At 37.4% G+C, this 19,787-nt stretch overlaps 1 protein-coding gene across 2 annotated transcripts in view; it reads right to left on the bottom strand.

Annotated features, from left to right (window-relative positions):
• Positions 1–5,251: 5,251 nt before the first annotated feature.
• Positions 5,252–19,787, bottom strand: part of mtmr14 (myotubularin related protein 14) — a 115,035-nt gene continuing 100,499 nt past the window's right edge. Inside the window, exons 17-19 of one of the 2 annotated variants that reach the window (XM_063067681.1) lie at positions 17,365–17,541; positions 15,046–15,198; positions 5,252–9,916 (exon numbers count right to left, since the gene is read on the bottom strand). In XM_063067681.1, the coding sequence (XP_062923751.1) occupies positions 9,739–9,916; positions 15,046–15,198; positions 17,365–17,541 (508 nt within the window). In that variant the 3' untranslated portion in view covers positions 5,252–9,738. The remainder of the gene's footprint in view (positions 9,917–15,045; positions 15,199–17,364; positions 17,542–19,787) is intronic. The other variant, XM_063067682.1, reaches the window with a different exon arrangement.

Here is a 19,787-nt window from a genome sequence, read left to right as displayed (position 1 = left end):
ACATTAAAATAGATCAAGTTGCAATGAAACTGGTTTAATTCAAATGGCCCCAAGTCATATATTTTGCTACAGGCACCTATCATTGAAGGGGGACGGGCCGCTTAACACTTTGAAAGTACTTAAACGTCCTATAAATTGCTGGTTTATGAACTGGTAAAACTGACTGTTCTTTATAATATCCAGCTTGCAATTCAGTCCTGAGCATTTGCAATTTTAGTCACAGCTGTGCCTTTAATGGGGATTCCCATCCTGGGTTCCACAGACCCCTTGCATAGTGGCATTGGTGCGTGGCATAAAGAAGGCCGGGAAGCCCTGCTTTAGAACAACCTCTCCCGCACTTCACTCCTACCCCTAGACCAGTTACATGCTCTTTAAATTCTCTCTGTCCAATGTTCTGGTAATCTACATTAATTAATCACGTATCAAATTTTGATCAAAAGCATTCCTGTGGGACTAAGAAAAATTTAACCAAGTTCAAGATCTTCAGAATTGAATTTAATGTCACTGGTATACGGTGTGAAATTTGTTGTTTTGTGGCAGCAGTACAGTGCAATAGATTATTAAACTATAAATTACAATAAGATACAGTACTGTATCTTAGGTACTTATATATAGCTAGGGTACTAAGACTTCTGCACAGTACTGTATTCGTCAACGTGGAGTGGGGAGTGAGTTTGTAAATCTGGCAGGAGCAGAGGGTGTTGGGAATGGTGAGGATGGGGTGCTGTGGGTAGGTGGCAGAGTAAGAGTGCCAGGGATGCGGGCTGATGTGGGTGCAGACACACTCAGCACGGAATCTTCAGACAAGGTCATTCAATTACAAATAAATGGTTTATTGATCATTACAGAATATCTCTCTGGTGCTTCCTGCTGCCTGTCCTCTTCCTTCCCTTTTTCCCCAACAGGATTCCACCCTCCCTGATCCCTTCCCACTCTCAGTCCACACTAGAGACCCAAATCAGAATCAGATTTATCATCACTCACATACAGTGCCTATAGAAAGTATTCACTACCCTTGGAAGTTTTCATGTTTTATTGTTTTACAACATTGAATCACAGTGATCTAATTTAGTTTTTTGATATTGATCAACAGAAAAACTCTTTCATGTCAAAGTGAAAACAGATCTCTACAAAGTGAACCAAAGTAATTACAAATATAAAACACAAAATAATTGATAGCATAATAGTTCACCACCTTCAAGTCAGTATTTAGTAGCTGCACCTTTGGTAGCAATTACAACCGCGAGTTTGTATGGATAGGTCTCTTTGCATATTTGGACACTGCAATCCTTCCCCATTCTTCTTTACAAAATTGCTCAGATTGTCAGATTGCATGGAAATCATAGTTAACAGCCCTTTTCAAGTCCAGCCACAAATTCTCAATTGGATTGAGGTCTGGACTCTGACTTGGCCACTCCAGGACACTACTTTTGTTGTTTTTAAGCCATTGCTGTGTTGCTTTGGCTTTGTGCTTGGGGTAATTGTCTTGCTGGAAAAGAAATTTTCTCCCAAGTCACAGTCCTCTTGCAGATTCCATCAGGTTTTCCTCCACGATTTCCCTGTATTTTGCTGCATTCATTTTACCCTCTACATTCACAAGCCTTCCAGGGCCTGCTGCAGTGAAGCATCCCCAGAGCATGATGCAGCCACCACCATGCTTCACAGTAGGGATGGTGTATTTTGACGATGTGCAATGTTTGGCTTACACCAAACAGCGTTTAGTCTGGTGGCCAAAAAACACAAATTTTCATTTCATCAGACCATAGAACCTTCTTCCAGCTGACACCAGAGTCTCCCTCACACCTTCCCACAAACTCTAGCTGAGATCTCATAAGTTTTTCCAACAGTGGCTTTCTCTTCGCACTCGCCCATAAAGCTACAACTGATGAAGCCCTGGGCAACAGTTGTTGTATGCACAGTCTCTTCCATCTCAGCCACTGAAGCTTGTAATTCCTCCAGAGTTGTCATAGGTCTCTTGGTGGCTTCCCTCACTAGCCCCTTCTTATACAGTGACTCAGTTTTTGAGGACAGCTTGCTCTAGGCAGATTTACAGCTGTCCCATATTCTTTCCATTTAACTGTACTGACTCACCAGCAGTAGCACCTTTCAGATACTGGTATATTTTTACTACAATCAATTGAAACGTCTTGACTGCACATAATGACGTCCATTTAACTAATTATGTGACTTCTAAAACTGGCTGCACCAGTGATTTGGCATGTCATAGTAAAGGGGGTGAATATTTATACAACCATTTTGTGTTTTATATTTGTAATTAATTAAAATCACTTTGTAGAGATATACTCAAACATACACACACACACACACACAACACACATCAAAGTTGCTGGTGAACGCAGCAGGCCAGGCAGCATCTGTAGGAAGAGGTGCAGTCGACGTTTCAGGCCGAGACCCTTCGTCAGGACTAACTGAAGGAAGAGTGAGTAAGGGACACACACACACACCTATGACTTGCACAAGGTACTAATAAATAAGTAAATAAATAAAATTAAGTAGTGCACAAAGAGAGGGGAAAATACTGAGGCAGTGTTCATGGGTTCATTGTCCTTTCAGAAACCTGATGTCAGTGGGGAAGCAGCTGTTAATTAAAATGTTCAGTGTGTCTTCCGACTCCTGTACCTGCTCCTAGATGGTAGTAGTGAGAATTGGGCATATTCTGGATGATGGGGGTCATTTGATGGTTGCACACTTTAGTTAAACTGCTCACTTTTAAGTGGAACGCCTGGGTGGATAAAAGGAACAGAAGAAATTTCAGATGGAGTTTGTGCAATGGCACAAGGTGACACTTTAGACAAGAATGAGGTCATAAATGACAAATATAACTCAGAATAGTTATGTTTTTGATAGTTGCTGATAAAAGATGTATATGAATTAAGGTGGGTCACTAAGGCCAATATTTATTGTGCAACCCTAATTGTCCTTAAGGCAGTTGTGAGGCAAGATTTACAACAACAATAAAAGGGACAGCAATATTTTCAAGTCAGATGGCATGCAGGCATTTTTAATGGGTCGCAGAAATCAACCTGGACTGGTTGCTATGCATTTTCTACTTAAATTATTAGCATCATACACAGCCCAATAAATGCTCATGACTTAGTCGTGAGACAAGTTGCATGGAGGACATTAATTTAGAATGGGGAGGGGCACAGGGAGACAGAAAAAAAGAGAAAATTTATTGTAGCCTGCCCACATCCAATATACATGGGTACACAAAGACTGCATAGCAGCCCCTGCAACTGATTAAGAAACTTTTAACAAATATTCCTTGCCTCCTGCAATGATAGAGACATAGAAAATAGGTGCAGGAGTAGGCCATTCGGCCCTTCGAGCCTGCACCGCCATTTATTATGATCATGGCTGATCATCCAACTGAGAACCCTACACCAGCCTTCCCTCCATCCCCTCTGATCCCCCTAGCCACAAGGGCCATATCTAACTCCCTCTTAAATATAGCCAATGAACTGGCCTCAACTGTTTCCTGTGGCAGAGGATTCCACAGATTCACCACTCTCTGTGTGAAGAAGTTTTTCCTAATCTCAGTCCTAAAAGGCTTCCCCTTTATCCTTAAACTGTGACCCCTCGTTCTGGACTTCCCCAACATCGGGAACAATCTTCCTGCATCTAGCCTGTCCAATCCCTTTAGGATTTTATACGTTTCAATCAGATCCCCCCTCAATCTTCTGAATTCCAACGAGTACAAGCCCAGTTCATCCAGTCTTTCTTCATATGAAAGTCCTGCCATCCCAGGAATCAATCTGGTGAACCTTCTTTGTACTCCCTCTATGGCAAGGATGTCTTTCCTCAGATTAGGGGACCAAAACTGCACACAATACTCCAGGTGTGGTCTCACCAAGGCCTTGTACAACTGCAGTAGTACCTCCCTGCTTCTGTACTCGAACCCTCTCGCTATAAATGCCAGCATACCATTCGCCTTTTTCACCGCCTGCTGTACCTGCATGCCCACTTTCAATGACTGGTGTATAATGACACCCAGGTCTCGTTGCACCTCCCCTTTTCCTAATTGGCCACCATTCAGATAATAATCTGTTTTCCTGTTTTTGCCACCAAAGTGGATAACTTCACATTTATCCACATTAAATTGCATCTGCCATGAATTTGCCCACTCACCCAACCTATCCAAGTCACTCTGCTTCCTCTTAGCATCCTCCTCACAGCTAACACTGCCATCCAGCTTCGTGTCATCCGCAGACTTGGAGATGCTGCATTTAATTCCCTCATCCAAGTCATTAATATATATTGTAAACAACTGGGGTCCCAGCACTGAGCCTTGTAGTACCCCACTAGTCACTGCCTGCCATTCTGAAAAGGTCCCGTTTATTCCCACTCTTTGCTTCCTGTCTGCGAACCAATTCTCTATCCACATCAATACCTTACCCCCAAGACCGTGTGCTTTAAGTTTGCACACTAATCTCCTGTGTGGGACCTTGTCAAAAGCCTTTTGAAAATCCAAATATACCACATCCACTAGTTCTCCCTTATCCACTCTACTAATTACATCCTCAAAAAATTCTATGAGATTCGTCAGACATGATTTTCCTTTCACAAATCCATGCTGACTTTGTCCGATGATTTCACCGCTTTCCAAATGTGCTGTTATCACATCTTTGATAACTGATTCCAGCAGTTTCCCCACCACCGACGTTAGGCTAACCGGTCTATAATTCCCCGGTTTCTCTCTCCCTCCTTTTTTAAAAAGTGGGGTTACATTAGCCACCCTCCAATCCTCAGAAACTAGTCCAGAATCTAACGAGTTTTGAAAAATTATCACTAATGCATCCACTATTTCTTGGGCTACTTCCTTAAGCACTCTGGGATGCAGACCATCTGGCCCTGGGGATTTATCTGCCTTTAATCCCTTCAATTTACCTAACACCACTTCCCTACTAACATGTATTTCGCTCAGTTCCTCCATCTCACTGGACCCTCTGTCCCCTACTATTTCTGGAAGATTATTATGTCCTCCTTAGTGAAGACAGAACCAAAGTAATTATTCAATTGGTCTGCCATGTCCTTGCTCCCCATAATCAATTCACTAATTGAACTAATTTTTAAAGCTTGGATGTAGCATTGGTCATTGCAATAAATAAAGGACATTATAAAGGGTGAATCACTGCTTATGTGAACTTGTGGGCAGCATTTACATGTCCCATGTAACCCTGTACTTTAATCCAGCCACCAACATCAAAATCACAAGATGTAAAGCCTTCTGAAGAATTCAAATTTATTCTTTTCAATTAAACTGAAATACTATATACACATGCAGAAAGCACTTCCTGAAAGAAGTCCTGAATCATTAGTTTACAATATTACAGGATTTTGCACTTCATGGAACAGTAAACTGTGAAAATTGAAATCCTATCTTTCTTCACTTTAATGGTACAAAGAACAGAATATTCCATTAATCATTCTTACAATACACACAGGACATTAACAACATATTTCTGCTAAAATTCCTCAGGATAGGTGGCTCAAATATGGAAACCCAAAGCCTTAGCTCAGCAATATATATTAACTAAATTAAGGTTGTCAAGCCATTATTTCTTATTGGAATCTGGCATTTTTACAAGGGATCAGAAAAAAGACTGAAGAAAATAAAATAGGAACTATATAATTGACTGAGATTAGAGGTTCAAACAAAAACTAGGTCTCCAGGCTTGTTTATCAAATAGGCTATGTTTTAAAGATGCTCCAATATACGAGTTTGCCTGGCTAACTGGCCATTGTGACACACATCATTATGGCCTTCCAGACTTGAAAAGGTTGAGTGTGCTGAGTGAGAGAAAAATATACGAAAAGGTAAATCAATAAACTGCAAATACTAGAAATCTGAAATAAAAAGAGAAAATGCCAGAACACTAAATGTCAGGAGGCATCTGTAAAGTGAGAAGCAGTTAATATTTCAGTTCAGGGACACTTCAGGGGCCCTCATCACAGAAATGAAACAGTGCCCTCGTCTCTTTCCTCAGATGGTGTCTGACCTACCAAGTTTTTCCCCAACATTTTCAGTTTTTATTTCAACTACACAAACATAATTTTGTTTTCTACAAAGAACTTCACATTCCCTTAGCATTGCATCAATAAAAAAATACACTAGGAACAGTATTACAGTTCTCAATATAAGAGAAACGGGGTTCTCTCCAGCAATCAGGCCACCATGTGTCCTACAAAACGTGATGATGGAATCAGAAGTAGTCTAAAAATGATTAGCAGTGTAAAAACTAGGAATTTCAATCCAGTGTTACAGAAGATTTTGTTTTATAAAATGTTTTTCTCTAAATAACTGTTGAATTCCTCTTTGCAGTATCATGCACTATTGGGGAAAATAAATACTTTTAAGGGTTAACTACAATCCTCTTGTTCAGGACAGATTTAAAAGAACACGAGGAACATCAAACATCTTCGTTGATAAATGGACTACCAGAAGCTTGAAACAATACTGCAACAAATGTTATATTATGTGGAAACTTGAACCATGTAACTTGTTACAAAGGATATAATTATTGGCAATGGACAAAATTGCTGACACATCATATGTCATCATTCCAGAATTACATGGAATAATGAGAAAAATCCAAATGCACATATTTGTGCAAGGTGACTTCATTATCAAATTTTTCAGGGATGCCTTTTGACTAATAGCAATTCTTTTTTAAGAGATTGGTTAAAAATGTTTGACCATAAGAGAAAACGGGAGGGGGGGGGTGAAGAGGTTGGAGGAGTAAATGGTTAGATATTTTGCGTATTAATGTAAAGCAACCTTATCTTGATAAAAGTATTATTCAAGGGATTACCCATGTTAACAAAAATGAAAATGCTTTCTATTTGCACTATCAGACCTCCAAATGGATAAAGGAGAGAGATAAATACTAATGTCTCAGCATATGCAAATAGTAGAAATTGAGTGGAAAGATTTTAATGAATAGCACTGATGCTTTAAAGCAGCTCTCAATGCTGGCACTGGTGGTGGTACTGCAAAGCTGGTCATCACAAATAGAGTTGTAAACCTGTGCTCTCTACAGTGATGTAGTCATCCAAAATAAAAGGCTTCAGGAAGTTTAAATTGCAAGTTGCCTTGAGAGAAAAATATTTTAATAAGCTAATATATTCCTCAAAAACACACTGATCAGGAGGTTACATATCATCTTTCTGGGTTTAATCTTAAGAGTACACCATAAGAAAGTAACCATAATAAGAAACAAGAAATTTGGCTCCATAACATTTGGATACATGGTTAATACAGAAGAGCAAAGTTCACAGTAAAAGTAATGAAGTGAACATTTTAGGGTGTTGGTAAATATGACGTTAGATTTTGCTGAAACACTAACCTGAAACAAATCTGAATAACCAAAAGTCAGAGGGTTACAATCCACATCCATCAAAACAAGTCCTTTAAAACAACATGTTATGTAAAAATCTGAGAGCTTTAAAGATCTTTAATTCATATATAACGAAAACATTTTGCTAGGCAATCACAGCCCACATATACACCAACATAATGCAACAGTTCAAATATACAAAGCACATGCTGAATTGCGGATTAATCCCAATACACATTATCTAAATTAATAACCAGATCAGTTTAATCTAATGTTCACTAACAATTTCTGTTCTATTACTTCCAATAAAAAAAAGCAATACCGTTTACAATACTGATTAAGGACCATTTTAAATTTATGCTCAGTAAGTGTGGGAAATATATAAATGAACTGTAGGTTCGAAAAAATGCAAATGCTGGAAGTCTGAAATAACTTAATAATCAAAGTGTACAACAGGTCTGTCAGCAGATTATGAATTTTAAAAGATTTAGATAAATTTGGGCCAGAATTGAAATATTTGTATTCAGAACAATAACCAACTTAATTCGTTACAAATATTAATGCATTTTGTACAACAAACGAACACTTACTACAGTTTTAAAAGCTACTCCAATCTAATGGTAAAGGGAGTTTGGGAGGGATAAAGACGGTCATGTTGTGTATTAAATGTCAGAGAAAGTAAATACGACTTATATTCACATGAACCCAGTCTGGTAGAACTGGAGGACATGGAGATATTGGAAAGAAAATTTAAAAGCATTATGTAACTAATTCAGAGAAACACAGATGAATGCTCAGGAGACCTGCACAACTAAAAGGTTGAATGCTGATTGTCCAGACAGATATGCTTAGCCTTGACATCCAAGGGCAAAAGGTGGAAGTGACAAGATCTAGATCCCTGTTGTGATATTTTAGAAAAACCCATGCAGTAGTGGTTGATCTTACAATACATATTTTAATACTAACATTTCTCTTTGAACAGCCTGGTGAGAAAAGACATACCTGGAATCAACAATTATGGGTTGATATGATGCGGTTAATATTGATTTTGTTTTCAATCTTGGAGTTGCATCAAGAGGAAAATGTTTTGCTGGAAATAACTATATAATAAGTTTACTTAAAATCAAATATTTTTAATCCTTTGTTATATTCAATTCCAAAACTGAAATTTTGGCTAAGTGAAATTGATTTTTTTTCAAATGAAGTATTTGTTTCACAGAACTTACATGCAAGAGTTCAGTGTCTATTTCACAGTCCAATATTTTGACTACAATACAGGGTCATTTTTGTGTTTTTTTTCTTAAAAAGACTTCTCCCAAGAGGAATTCTTGACACCAAAATTAAAAAGGCTCCTTTCACTTCTCCCCTCATTCAGTCCTTGGTGACAGATCCCTGTTTATTTTAAGGCAACACTAAAACGTCCTGTAAAGTCTAAACTATACAACAGAATCCATACATTACAAAAATAGTCAAGTTTTAAAACAGGTTAATATATCATATTAAAAATAGAAATAATCTCGAACAGTGCTGAATTAAATCTGCTAATGAAAATCTACTATTCTGCTACTGCATTCTTATGTTGACAAGTCATTTTCAAATCAATTGAGTCATTGGAAAGGCAAGGTGGACAAAATCTTTTCAAATCTGAGCGACACCACAGACAATTTCCCAAAATCACAGGAATCATTGTGGTGGCTGGACACAACAGAGAGCCTGTCTGCATTACTTTAGCCAAGGTGCTAATCAATCTAACCAAACAAGTCTTTTCGAGCAAGTCTTCCTGCAATTTCCATCTACCGGTTAGTATATTGTAGTCAAAAATGAGATCACCATAATGGCTTACTATAGTAAATTTATAAACCACTGGGAATAAGATTTTTCAGGTTAATAGGGTAATATAAGTAAAAAATTTACAAAACCATCATAATATTAACTCTAACCTTACCTGGCTAGCTTGAGAAGTAACTTTACAAGCTTCAAAGCTGCTTAAGAATATTATTGTCCAGATTCACTACTACCTCTGACATTGTGATTCAATGTAGGATGTTTCAGCTTGCAATAGCCATTCAAAGCCACCTATTTCTGAAGCTCTCAAATATAAATATAAAGAGAACAACACTACTTCAAGGATGAACAGCCCCATCTCAAGTCCTGAACTAGGGCTAGTTTGCTCACTTCAATACATAGATGCACAGGGGAGGAGAGAAGAGGGGAACTGCATGTCTTCAGCTTTTAGAAATATAGTTCAATAGAAGTACTTTTCTAAGTAGTAATCACAGTCTATGATCAAAAGAAGAAAATGTTTGAATAGCAAATTCACAAGTCCATCTTTGGCATTTCACAGTGATCCACAGATTTTAAAAAAAAGAGACAGATTGTGTCAGACAATGCTGTTTGTGCCTCTCAGTCCGACTCCACGGGCAAACTGTTCCAGAAGTCCACCAATGGCTGACGGGCTGGAAGATATGGATCTGAGGCCTACAGTTGCACTGTATGCGGACAAGAATATGGCTCTGACTTCCTCTAGCTTGGCCCTTCGTTCTGGGATGTGTGGATGTCTGCAAAGAGAGAAGTAGGTCAATTCTAGTGCTAATTTGAGATTCACCAAAATTGCTCTATTCTATACAGGTTATGAAAAACAATATGCTTGAAAAGTCCAGGGGTATTTTTTTACTTCAAAAGAAGAGTCCACTAATGGCGCAATATGCCAACAGTCATTGGGTCAAGTTCACAGTAAAACAAGTATTTTTGAACTTGGACATGCAAGTACTAAATGTTATTAGGCTTGCAAATGGTAGAACATACTAGATTGGTTCAAGAGCAAAAGTGGCAGTAAATGAAATGGTTCAAAGTTAAATAAAAAAATTAAAATTATAGTTTGACTTCAAATAAATATTAAAACAATGTCATTTGTCAATTTTTTCCCTTAAAAGGAACACTGCGGTGATTGGTTGCAAAACAAAATGTTGTCCCATAGAGGGAAAACAATAATTACCCTTTCTTTCTTTTTAAATCTTTTTATTGAGTAAGTATACAAAAAAGGTAAGCCATATAAACATTAATACAATGTTAAAGTATAATAAAATTCCAAAAGATAACAATACCAAAAAGAAAATACTACAAACAATGTAATTTAAGCATAAGAAACCAAGATAACATAATAGTATACTAGATTTTATATATATCAATGGAAAAAAAGAAAAAAAAAAAACCCCAAAAAAAAAACCCACCGTGCAACTAACTAAAAGCAAAGCAAAGCAATGGGCTAACTTGAAACCAAACAGAGTTAAACTTAAAATCACGTCCTCAATCCCGACCTCCATTAAAACAGTGAAGAGAAAACAAGAAGGGTAAATATTACATTAAATGAAAATATCGAATAAAAGGTCCCCAAATCTGTTCAAATTTAAATGAAGAATCATAAAGGTTACTTCTAATTTTCTCCAGATTCAAACATAAAATCGTCTGAGAAAACCAAAAAAAGGTAGTTGGAGCATTAAGCTCTTTCCAATGTTGTAAAATACATCTTTTCGCCATTAAAGTAAGAAATGCAATCATTCTACGGGCTGAAGGGGAAAGATTACTAGAAATTTTAGGTAGTCCAAAGATAGCAGTGATAGGGTGAGGAGAGATATCTATATTTAATACCTTAGAAATAATATTGAAAATATCTCTCCAAAAAGTTTCCAAAGTAGGGCAAGACCAAAACATATGAGTTAAAGAGGCTATCTGCCCCGAACATCTATCACAGAAAGGATTAATATGCGAGTAAAAACGCGCTAACTTATCTTTGGACATATGTGCTCTATGAACCACTTTAAATTGAATTAGGGAATGTTTAGCACAAATAGAGGAAGTATTAACTAATTGTAAAATCTGCCCCCAATCATCCACAGAAATGGTAAGCCCCAATTCCTGTTCCCAATCTACCCTAATCTTATCAAATGGAGCTTTCCTAAGTTTCATAATAATATTATAAATCATAGCCGATGCACCTTTCTGACATGGATTAAGGTTAATTATCGAATCTAAAATATATATAGGAGGAAGCATTGGAAAGGAAGTAAGTATAGTACTTAGGAAATTTCTAACTTGTAAATATCTAAAAAAATGTATTCTTGATAAGTTATATTTATTAGATAATTGTTCAAAAGACATAAGGGAACCATCTAAAAATAAATCCAAAAACCGTAAAATACCCTTAGTCTTCCAAGTTTGAAAAGCGCGATCCGTAAAAGAGGGAGGAAAAAATATGTTACCTAAAATAGGAATCGCTAACCCGAATTGATTAAGATCAAAAAATTTTCTGAATTGAAACCAAATGCGCAAAGCATATTTAACTATCGGGTTAGAGACCTGCTTAAGACGTTTCGAATCAAAAGGAAGAGAGGAACCTAAAATAGAACCAAGTGTATAACCCTGAACAGATTGTAATTCCAATGCTACCCATTTAGGAATAAATAGTATGTCCCGGTCAAGTAACCAAAATTTCATATGTCGAATATTAATAGCCCAATAATAAAATCTAAAGTTAGGTAATGCTAAACCTCCATCTCTCTTAGCTTTCTGTAAATGTATTTTACCCAGTCTCGGATTCTTGTTCTGCCAAATAAATGAAGAAATTTTAGAGTCAACTTTATCAAAAAAAGATTTAGGAACGAAAATTGGTAATGCCTGAAACACATATAAAAATTTTGGCAAAAAAAACATCTTAACTGCATTAATACGACCAATCAAAGTTAAATATAAGGGAAACCATTTAGATGAAAGTTGAGTAATATGGTCTATTAATGGTAAAAAGTTAGTCTTAAATAAATCTTTATGTTTACAAGTAATTTTAATCCCAAGATATGAAAAGTAATTATTAATCAATTTAAATGGAAATTTATAATATAAGGGAAGACCCTTAAATATAGTCATGTAGTTATAGATTCACTTGGATTGGATTAATTTTAGGAAATCCATGTGTGTTGACTTTAAACAAATTAAGAGATTTATATCAAATTACAGCAGGTTTGAAAATGTACCAAAATTTGGCAGTAGTAACAATTTTGTGGTAGACAAATTCCTATAAATGTTTAAAACGTCAACATTGAAATATCCTTATTTTGGGGAAGGAGCTCCAGAATTTAGACCTAGTGATAATAAAGGACCAGCAATATATTCCCAGACAGGAAGGTGTGCAATTTGGAAGGGAACCAGCAAATGTTAGTGTTGCCCTGTGCCTGGTGTCTTCCTCCTTCCTGGGGGCACAGGTCAAAGTTTGGAGGAGATGTTGGAGTAGCCCAAGCAAGTAACTTGTGTACTTTTTAAGATGGTACTCACTGCAACCACCAGCATGGGTGGTAGTGAATGGAAGGCCTATAAAATTGTTGGAGCTGCACACATCCGGTTAAGTCGAGAGTATTTCACTCCTGACTTGTGGGTGTGTCATTTGTGGGAACTGAAGGTTTAGGTGGACAAAAGGATGCGACTGTTGGTTTTGTCTTGGATAGTGTTGACTTTCTTGTGATTTTCTGTAGCTACATTATATATACACAAGTGAAGAATATTCTGAAACACACTTTGGCCTTAGAGATGGTGGAAAGGCTTTAGATCGCTAGGAGATGAGTCACCTGCCATAGGATATCCAGGCTTGTCACAGTAATTATATGGCTGGTTTGTTGAGGTCTTGTTCACTGTGACTGACGCGTAGGATATTGAGGGTGATGGCAATGCCTCTAAATCTCAGGGTAGGTATTAAAATTTTTGATGGAGATGATCATTGCATGGTTAATTGATCTTGCTGCATGTTTATTTGATGAGATGTAACTGGAATTGAACATTCCACTTCTGATTCACAATACAGGTAAGTGTTAAAACAAACCCATCTTTCTTCACGTGTCACAGCTTCCACATACAGGGCAGTTTCGTTTTTAAATTCAAACTTTCACAAGCGCTCCATCAGTTTTCCAAGATACTAGCATGATCTGTATCAAGTACAACTTAAAGTATTATAGTCCTGAGTGTGAATGCTAACTTAGTAGCCATTTCTGGAGCCTTGAAGCAAATAGAAAAATGAATCATCATTTTGCACAGAGCATTTATGACGTGTATAAGGAACAGAGCCTTTACCTTTTGAATATCAATATGACCTCATTAACCAGGAGAAATATTACAGCGATCCACAAAACTCCTACAAACTTCAGTGGAATGTGCAATTACACTAACCCACTGCATCACAGAGATGCCAATCTCAATTTTGAGTTTATGCATTTCATCTACGACAAGGAAATTGTTAAAGGAATGAATGACACATGAATACATCCAATGGAAGTCTCTATGGTGAAATCTTATTCCGTAAAGGATGGATTTTCTCAGATAGATGAAAATAAATTTATGTATTGTAAAATTCATATTCACTTAATGTAAATGATTCACAAGCAAAAATTCATTAGTGCCAAAGTAACATAGTGGTTAGCACAATGTTATTACAGCTTGGAATGTTCTGGAATTAGGAGTTCAATTCCAGCGCTGTTCTATAAGCTGTCTTTGTACATCCGTGTGGAATGAGTGGTTTTTTGCCCAGATGCTTTGGTTTTCTTCCACAGTCCAAAGACCTACTTGGGTAGGTTAATTGTCATTGTAAATTGTCTCGTGATTAGTTAGGGTTATTCGGGGTTATAGGGTTGCTAGGATGGCATGGCTCAAAGGGCTGGAAGGGCATATTCAACATCGTATTGCTAAAAAAATACTTGGATTGTAATCTTGTCTTGGATGTTTGATTGTACGCTTATTTAAAAACAATATAAAATACATTTTTAAAAAAGATAACAACTTTTCCCGACTGCCATCTAGGCCACAAATGGTTTAATGGCTATGTGGAAACCCATTTGCACAGGGTTAGTTGGAAATCTTATTTGGCAGGACATAAGGCATCACTGTTTAATCATTCTCCACAAAGGACCTTTTCTTTCATGAACAAGAACCTCAGAGGATTCATTGGCAGTATCAGCAAGGATCAGTTGGTTGAAAGCTGATGGATTTAGGAATTATTTCTATTCTTTCTGCAGCTTGTCTTTATTTTCACGTTTCAATTCTGTCAGCTACTTAAACGTAATTGATTTATTTTACTGACTGCAAGAGGACGCAATAATGAAAACTCCTCCTGGCAACCTGTGTACTTCCACCTTTATATTTTGTTTTTCTTCTCCTTTCTTTCTGCTATTCCCACAATTATGCCTATTGCACAGAGAAAGCCTCAAGCATTTGAAATCAATTACAAAGGCCCAAAATCCGAACGCACAGAGAGCCAGCCGAAAAGAAACATACATAAATAAATAAGTGAATATTTATTTCTCCAATTTCTTATTTGGTTAATGTTGCTTCTAGTTCCCTATAGATCAACAATTTATTCTCTCCTATTCTGGAGGACTCCCCAGTGTCAGTCTTCCAGATTCACATCAATGTTGCTGAATACCATGCTCCGTTGAAGAGTAAGTCAAGGTGATTACAAGTATTTCCTTCTTTTGAAGAGCCCTGTTTCTTCCAAGCTCTAGCTGACACTGGAAGCTCATGAATAAAGATTTTTTCAGACAGTGATAGAAATCGTTGGGAAGACATGAAGTCAGATGGCGTAGACAGACAGAGGACTATTATAGGATTAAATATTTTTGATGCAAAGTTGCATAATCTCAGCAGCACTCACAGTCTCCCATTGGCTCCATCATCTTGAACGCTGAAGGGGAGGGGTGAGTCATTGGTAACTATAGCCGGGTCATGAATACTGCCACAGCCAGACACGATCTGCCAGCTGCCATAATCCGTGGAAGAGGATGAAGAAAGGGAATACTCTGTGGAGCTGCACAGGAAGACAGTGAAATACAAAATAAGCAAAACTGGGCCCTTGGACAAAGCTAGTGTTTAATTAAAAAAAACTTTGAATGGTTATGCCAAAAACTTGATGAGTTTTTTCCCTTTTAGGAGGTCAGAATTTCCTCTGTGCAAAAGGCACGTTAAGTAAAGCAAAGTCTGCCTGGCCCTATAGACTAAAGGCTTGCAGAGGTCATTCTAAAATTATCTGTCAATGAACACAGAGGGTGCAGCTAGGGTATATGATGCATACTTAGTAAAAATGATTTCATATGTTACTTTGCGTCCAATTCTAGCGGACACTTGTTGTTAACATTTGCATCCTATGGCAGTGACTCTTCCCGGCTTTCTCATCTCAACTCTGCAAGAGTCAAAATCGTGAACACAAGAGATTCTGAAGAGACTGGAAACTTGAGCAGCACACACAAAATTCTGGAGGAACTCAGCAAGTCAGGCAACATCTATGGAGGGGAATAAACATTCGATGTTTCGGGCCAAAACCCTTTGTCAGGCCTCAAGAATTAAAATCAGATTTCTAGAAGTATTGAAGTTGTTTCCAAAAAAACTAGGGTTTAATGGGCAGAGACGGTCTCACATATTCCATTCTCTGCAAATCAAGGGTTTCCAACATGACCTCCACAGGCCCTTGTCTGGGTACTTTGTAGGCTAGTACCCAAGATGGAGCCAACTAAATTTACAACCCTCTCCGGCTTCTTTCAGTTAATGGTAAAGTTCCACAGCATAAAAATGGTTGGGAACATCTGCTGTAAATGAATGCTCTCTTTTTATTAAAAAAGAATTCTCTAAGTAGCAGATACTTATAGATTTTCTAGCTGTGCAAAGACTTGCATGTGCTGGATGCCAGATGGCTAGTGAAAACTTCCTGTTGAAACTTCAAACAGTGTACAGCACTAAGAACAATTACTGTAGACCTCAAACACGAATCTCTGTTGTTTCTTCTGATGTGGTTCATGAGTCCTGTAGTCAGGCACTTTCCTAGTAAGTCTGGAAATTAAAAAATTGGGGATAAAAGCAGAGCTAGGGATTTGTCATGTTAGCTCTTTGTCAGGGAATAGGATGGAGTGTTTTAATGAAAATATATCCTATAGCACATATAATTAGGCTTTAATTAAGATAGAATTTGCTTAATTGCATTTTAAAATAATGTTAAAGAACAAAAAAAATTAAAACAAACATTAGTAATGAGTTTACGTAGATATGGGGTTAGAATTGAACACAGCAGGGCACTAAAGAATAAGAGGAATTGAAGCCAAGAGAAGCAAAGGTGAACTATGTCAATGATATCTCAAGCCAAATTTTCATTTTTCCTTTTCAGGTTTTCAAAATAAGTCAGGAGCTCACGACTAATGAGGGCAATTCTTCAGCACCATTACAGTACAGATGTATGAGGGCCTCTGTACTGTAATGTTGACACGTTGTCCAGAAAGTAGGAACGTCAACTTTTAGCACAATGACCTTAAAGAATATTCACAATTCATTGATCAGCTCAACTAGAAGCACATTTTGTCAAAACTGGAATAATGTGCTATCACAGTTAAGCTGGCAGTAGAACTTGGGGGCAGATGCTAGACAAATACTGTACTTTTCCAAAATTATTTGCAATAACTAGTTATACGTCAGAAAGAAACCGATCCAAATAAGATTCTTGGTAGCATAAGAAGAACCTACTAAGGCACTGCATTAATGTAAATACTACCTGTATTTCGAGATCAATATCTGTCAACATTAAAAAGCACGAATTTCACTGTGAAATCATAGAGATGAGAACAGTAAAAATAATGATAAAGCCCAAGTACGAAACACCAAAACTCTGGATTAAGAATAGTTTACTTGCACGCTCATTCAAGTCCAAAGATGCTCAATTAGGTTTGAATAACACTGCTTAATGTTGTGAATAAACAGCATTAGAGTAATCATTTTGAGACAGTTGCTATTCTATACTAAATATTTGTAATAATTCTGCAGTTATTCACAAGATTATCTGAGCTCCTTTTCTATCAAGCTATAATCTAACAAGAGTCTAATAGCTAATGAAATATAAATTGGAACAGAATCTGCATAGTGAGGTACTCTTGAATAACTGACACTTTGTTTTCTTTTTCCCCCATCCTCGAAAGGAATGAAGCAGACCAACCTTCTTTCTGGAACAGCCAAGGGGCTACTACCAGTTCTCAGGAAGTTATTTTCCAGCTGGCAGAATGATGGCTTATGTTCGGATACACCAGGTTGCACGAACCGGTCTTCTGCCTGGTTAGGCAAGTGTGCTTGATTCCATGCAACAGTCTGTGGTGATGATGTCCTTCCTCTTCTCCTGGAATTCAACACAGATAAATAGGAATGAATTTTATTTAAATCCAGAGTTCCTGTTTCAATAATGAAGTAGTGACAGTACACTCTCTTCCACACGCATGAAACCATGTCTCATACAGTATGAGGGCTTTTTTCCATTTCAGAATGATATAGACCAATTAAAAATATATACAATAGACTCTTCTTGCTGCTACCATTGGGACAGCTGCCTTAGGTTCCTTATCACCAGGTTCAAGAGTAGTTATCATGCTTCAACCATCAGGCTCCTGAACCACAACTTCATTTACAACAGTGAACTGATCACTGAAGACAAGCTATGGATTCACTTTCAAGGACTCTACAACTCATGTTCTCAGTATTATTTATTATTTGTTTCTTTATTTGCAGTTTGTCCTCTTTTGCACATTGATTGCTTGTCAGTCTGTGTGTGTAGATTTTCATTAATTCTATTGTATTTCTACATTGCACTGTGAATGCCTCCAAGAAAATGAATCTCAAGGTAGTATATGGTGGCATACACATATTTTGATAATAAGTTTATTTTGAACTCTGAAATGCTTTCACATCCCAGAGGATGCACAGATCTAAGACCAAGAAAAGTTGTCTGTATTTTATTTTGTTCCAGCATCTGCAGATTTCCTCCTGTTTGTGCTTGTATTTTCATAACCAGCTTTGACAAAGCTACGAAGTTTATGTTGCTAATGAACAAGCTAATTAAGAACACTTAGTCCTTAACATTCAGAAGACCTATGATAACAGCAAAATTATTCAATTGCTGAGAATCCAAGAAAAGCCCAAAAATGCCAGAAATAGGACCATACCATAGAAGCAGAATGAGGTCATCTGGTCCATTGAGTTTGTTCCGCCATTCCACCATGGCTGATATGTTATCCCTCTCAATCTCATTCTCCCCATAAACTTTAAAACCCTTACCAATTACTAACAACAACCTCCACTTTAAATATACCCATTGGCTTGGCCGTCAGAGCTGCCTGTGACAATGAATACCACCCTCTAGCTAAAGAAATTTCTCTGCATCTCTCCTCTAAACAGACGTTCCTCTAATCAGAAGCTGTGCCCTCTGGTCCTAGACTCCTCCACTTTAGGAAACATCCTCTTCACATCCATTACAGTTTGAGGATAAAGGGGAAGCCTTTTAGGACCGAGATTAGGAAAAACTTCTTCACACAGAGAGTGGTGAATCTGTGGAATTCTCTGCCACAAGAAACAGTTGAGGCCAATTCATTGGCTATATTTAAGAGGGAGTTAGATATGGCCCTTGTGGCTAAAGGGATCAGGGGGTATGGAGGGAAGGCTGGTACAGGGTTCTGAGTTGGATGATCAGCTATGATCATACTGAATGGCAGTGCAGGCTCAAAGGGCCGAATGGCCTACTCCTGCACCTATTTTCTATGTTTTCTATTATCTAGGCCTTTTAATATTTGATAAGTTTCAATGAGCTCTCCCCTTATTCTTTTAAACTTCAGCAAGTACAGACACTCCTCATACATTAACCCTGTCATTCCTGGAATCAGCTTTAATGTCATCAGTATATGTCGTGAGATTTGTTGTCTTAGCAGCAGCAGTACCACGCAATACATAATTGATAAAAAACTGAACTACAGCAAGTATACTGCATATATTGTCTACTAAATTAATTAAAGTAGTGCATTATAGAAATAAAAAAGTACTGATGTAGTGTTCATAGGTTCAATGTCCATTCAGAAATCTGGTGGCAGAGGGGAAGAAACTGTTCTTGAATCACTGAGTCTGTGCCTTCAGGCTTCTGTACCTCCTTCCTGATGGTAGCAATGAACTTTAGCAAACCAGACATTATTTGGAGAGACTAAAACAGTTAGAAATATGTAAACATGTTTCAACATGCTGAGAAAGATTGGAAAAAGATCAATGTCTTCCCCACCATCCATAAAGGGTTGGATCTGACCTGTCCTTCTGGTGCAACCTCTAAGGTTCTGTGTAAAATTGGATTCCTCCAAAGCAGTGCATCACATCCAGAATAGTACATTCACTCCCTATGGAAAGGTATTTGACAATAGCAGTCTTTAGATAGGACACATTATAAACTTTCTGAATATGATTTTCAAGAAGCATATGCTTCATCTGTCTGAATACTGAAACAAATTTAGAAAGATTTTTAATCTATTCAATATACGTATACTGTAACTGATTTACTTATTTATTATTATTTTATTTATTTTTTCTTCTATATTATGTATTGCATTGAAC

Source organism: Mobula hypostoma, chromosome 15, assembly GCF_963921235.1.
Source record: "Mobula hypostoma chromosome 15, sMobHyp1.1, whole genome shotgun sequence".
Classification (NCBI taxonomy): Eukaryota; Metazoa; Chordata; class Chondrichthyes; order Myliobatiformes; family Myliobatidae; genus Mobula; species Mobula hypostoma.
This window is presented reverse-complemented; position numbering and strand designations above follow the sequence as displayed.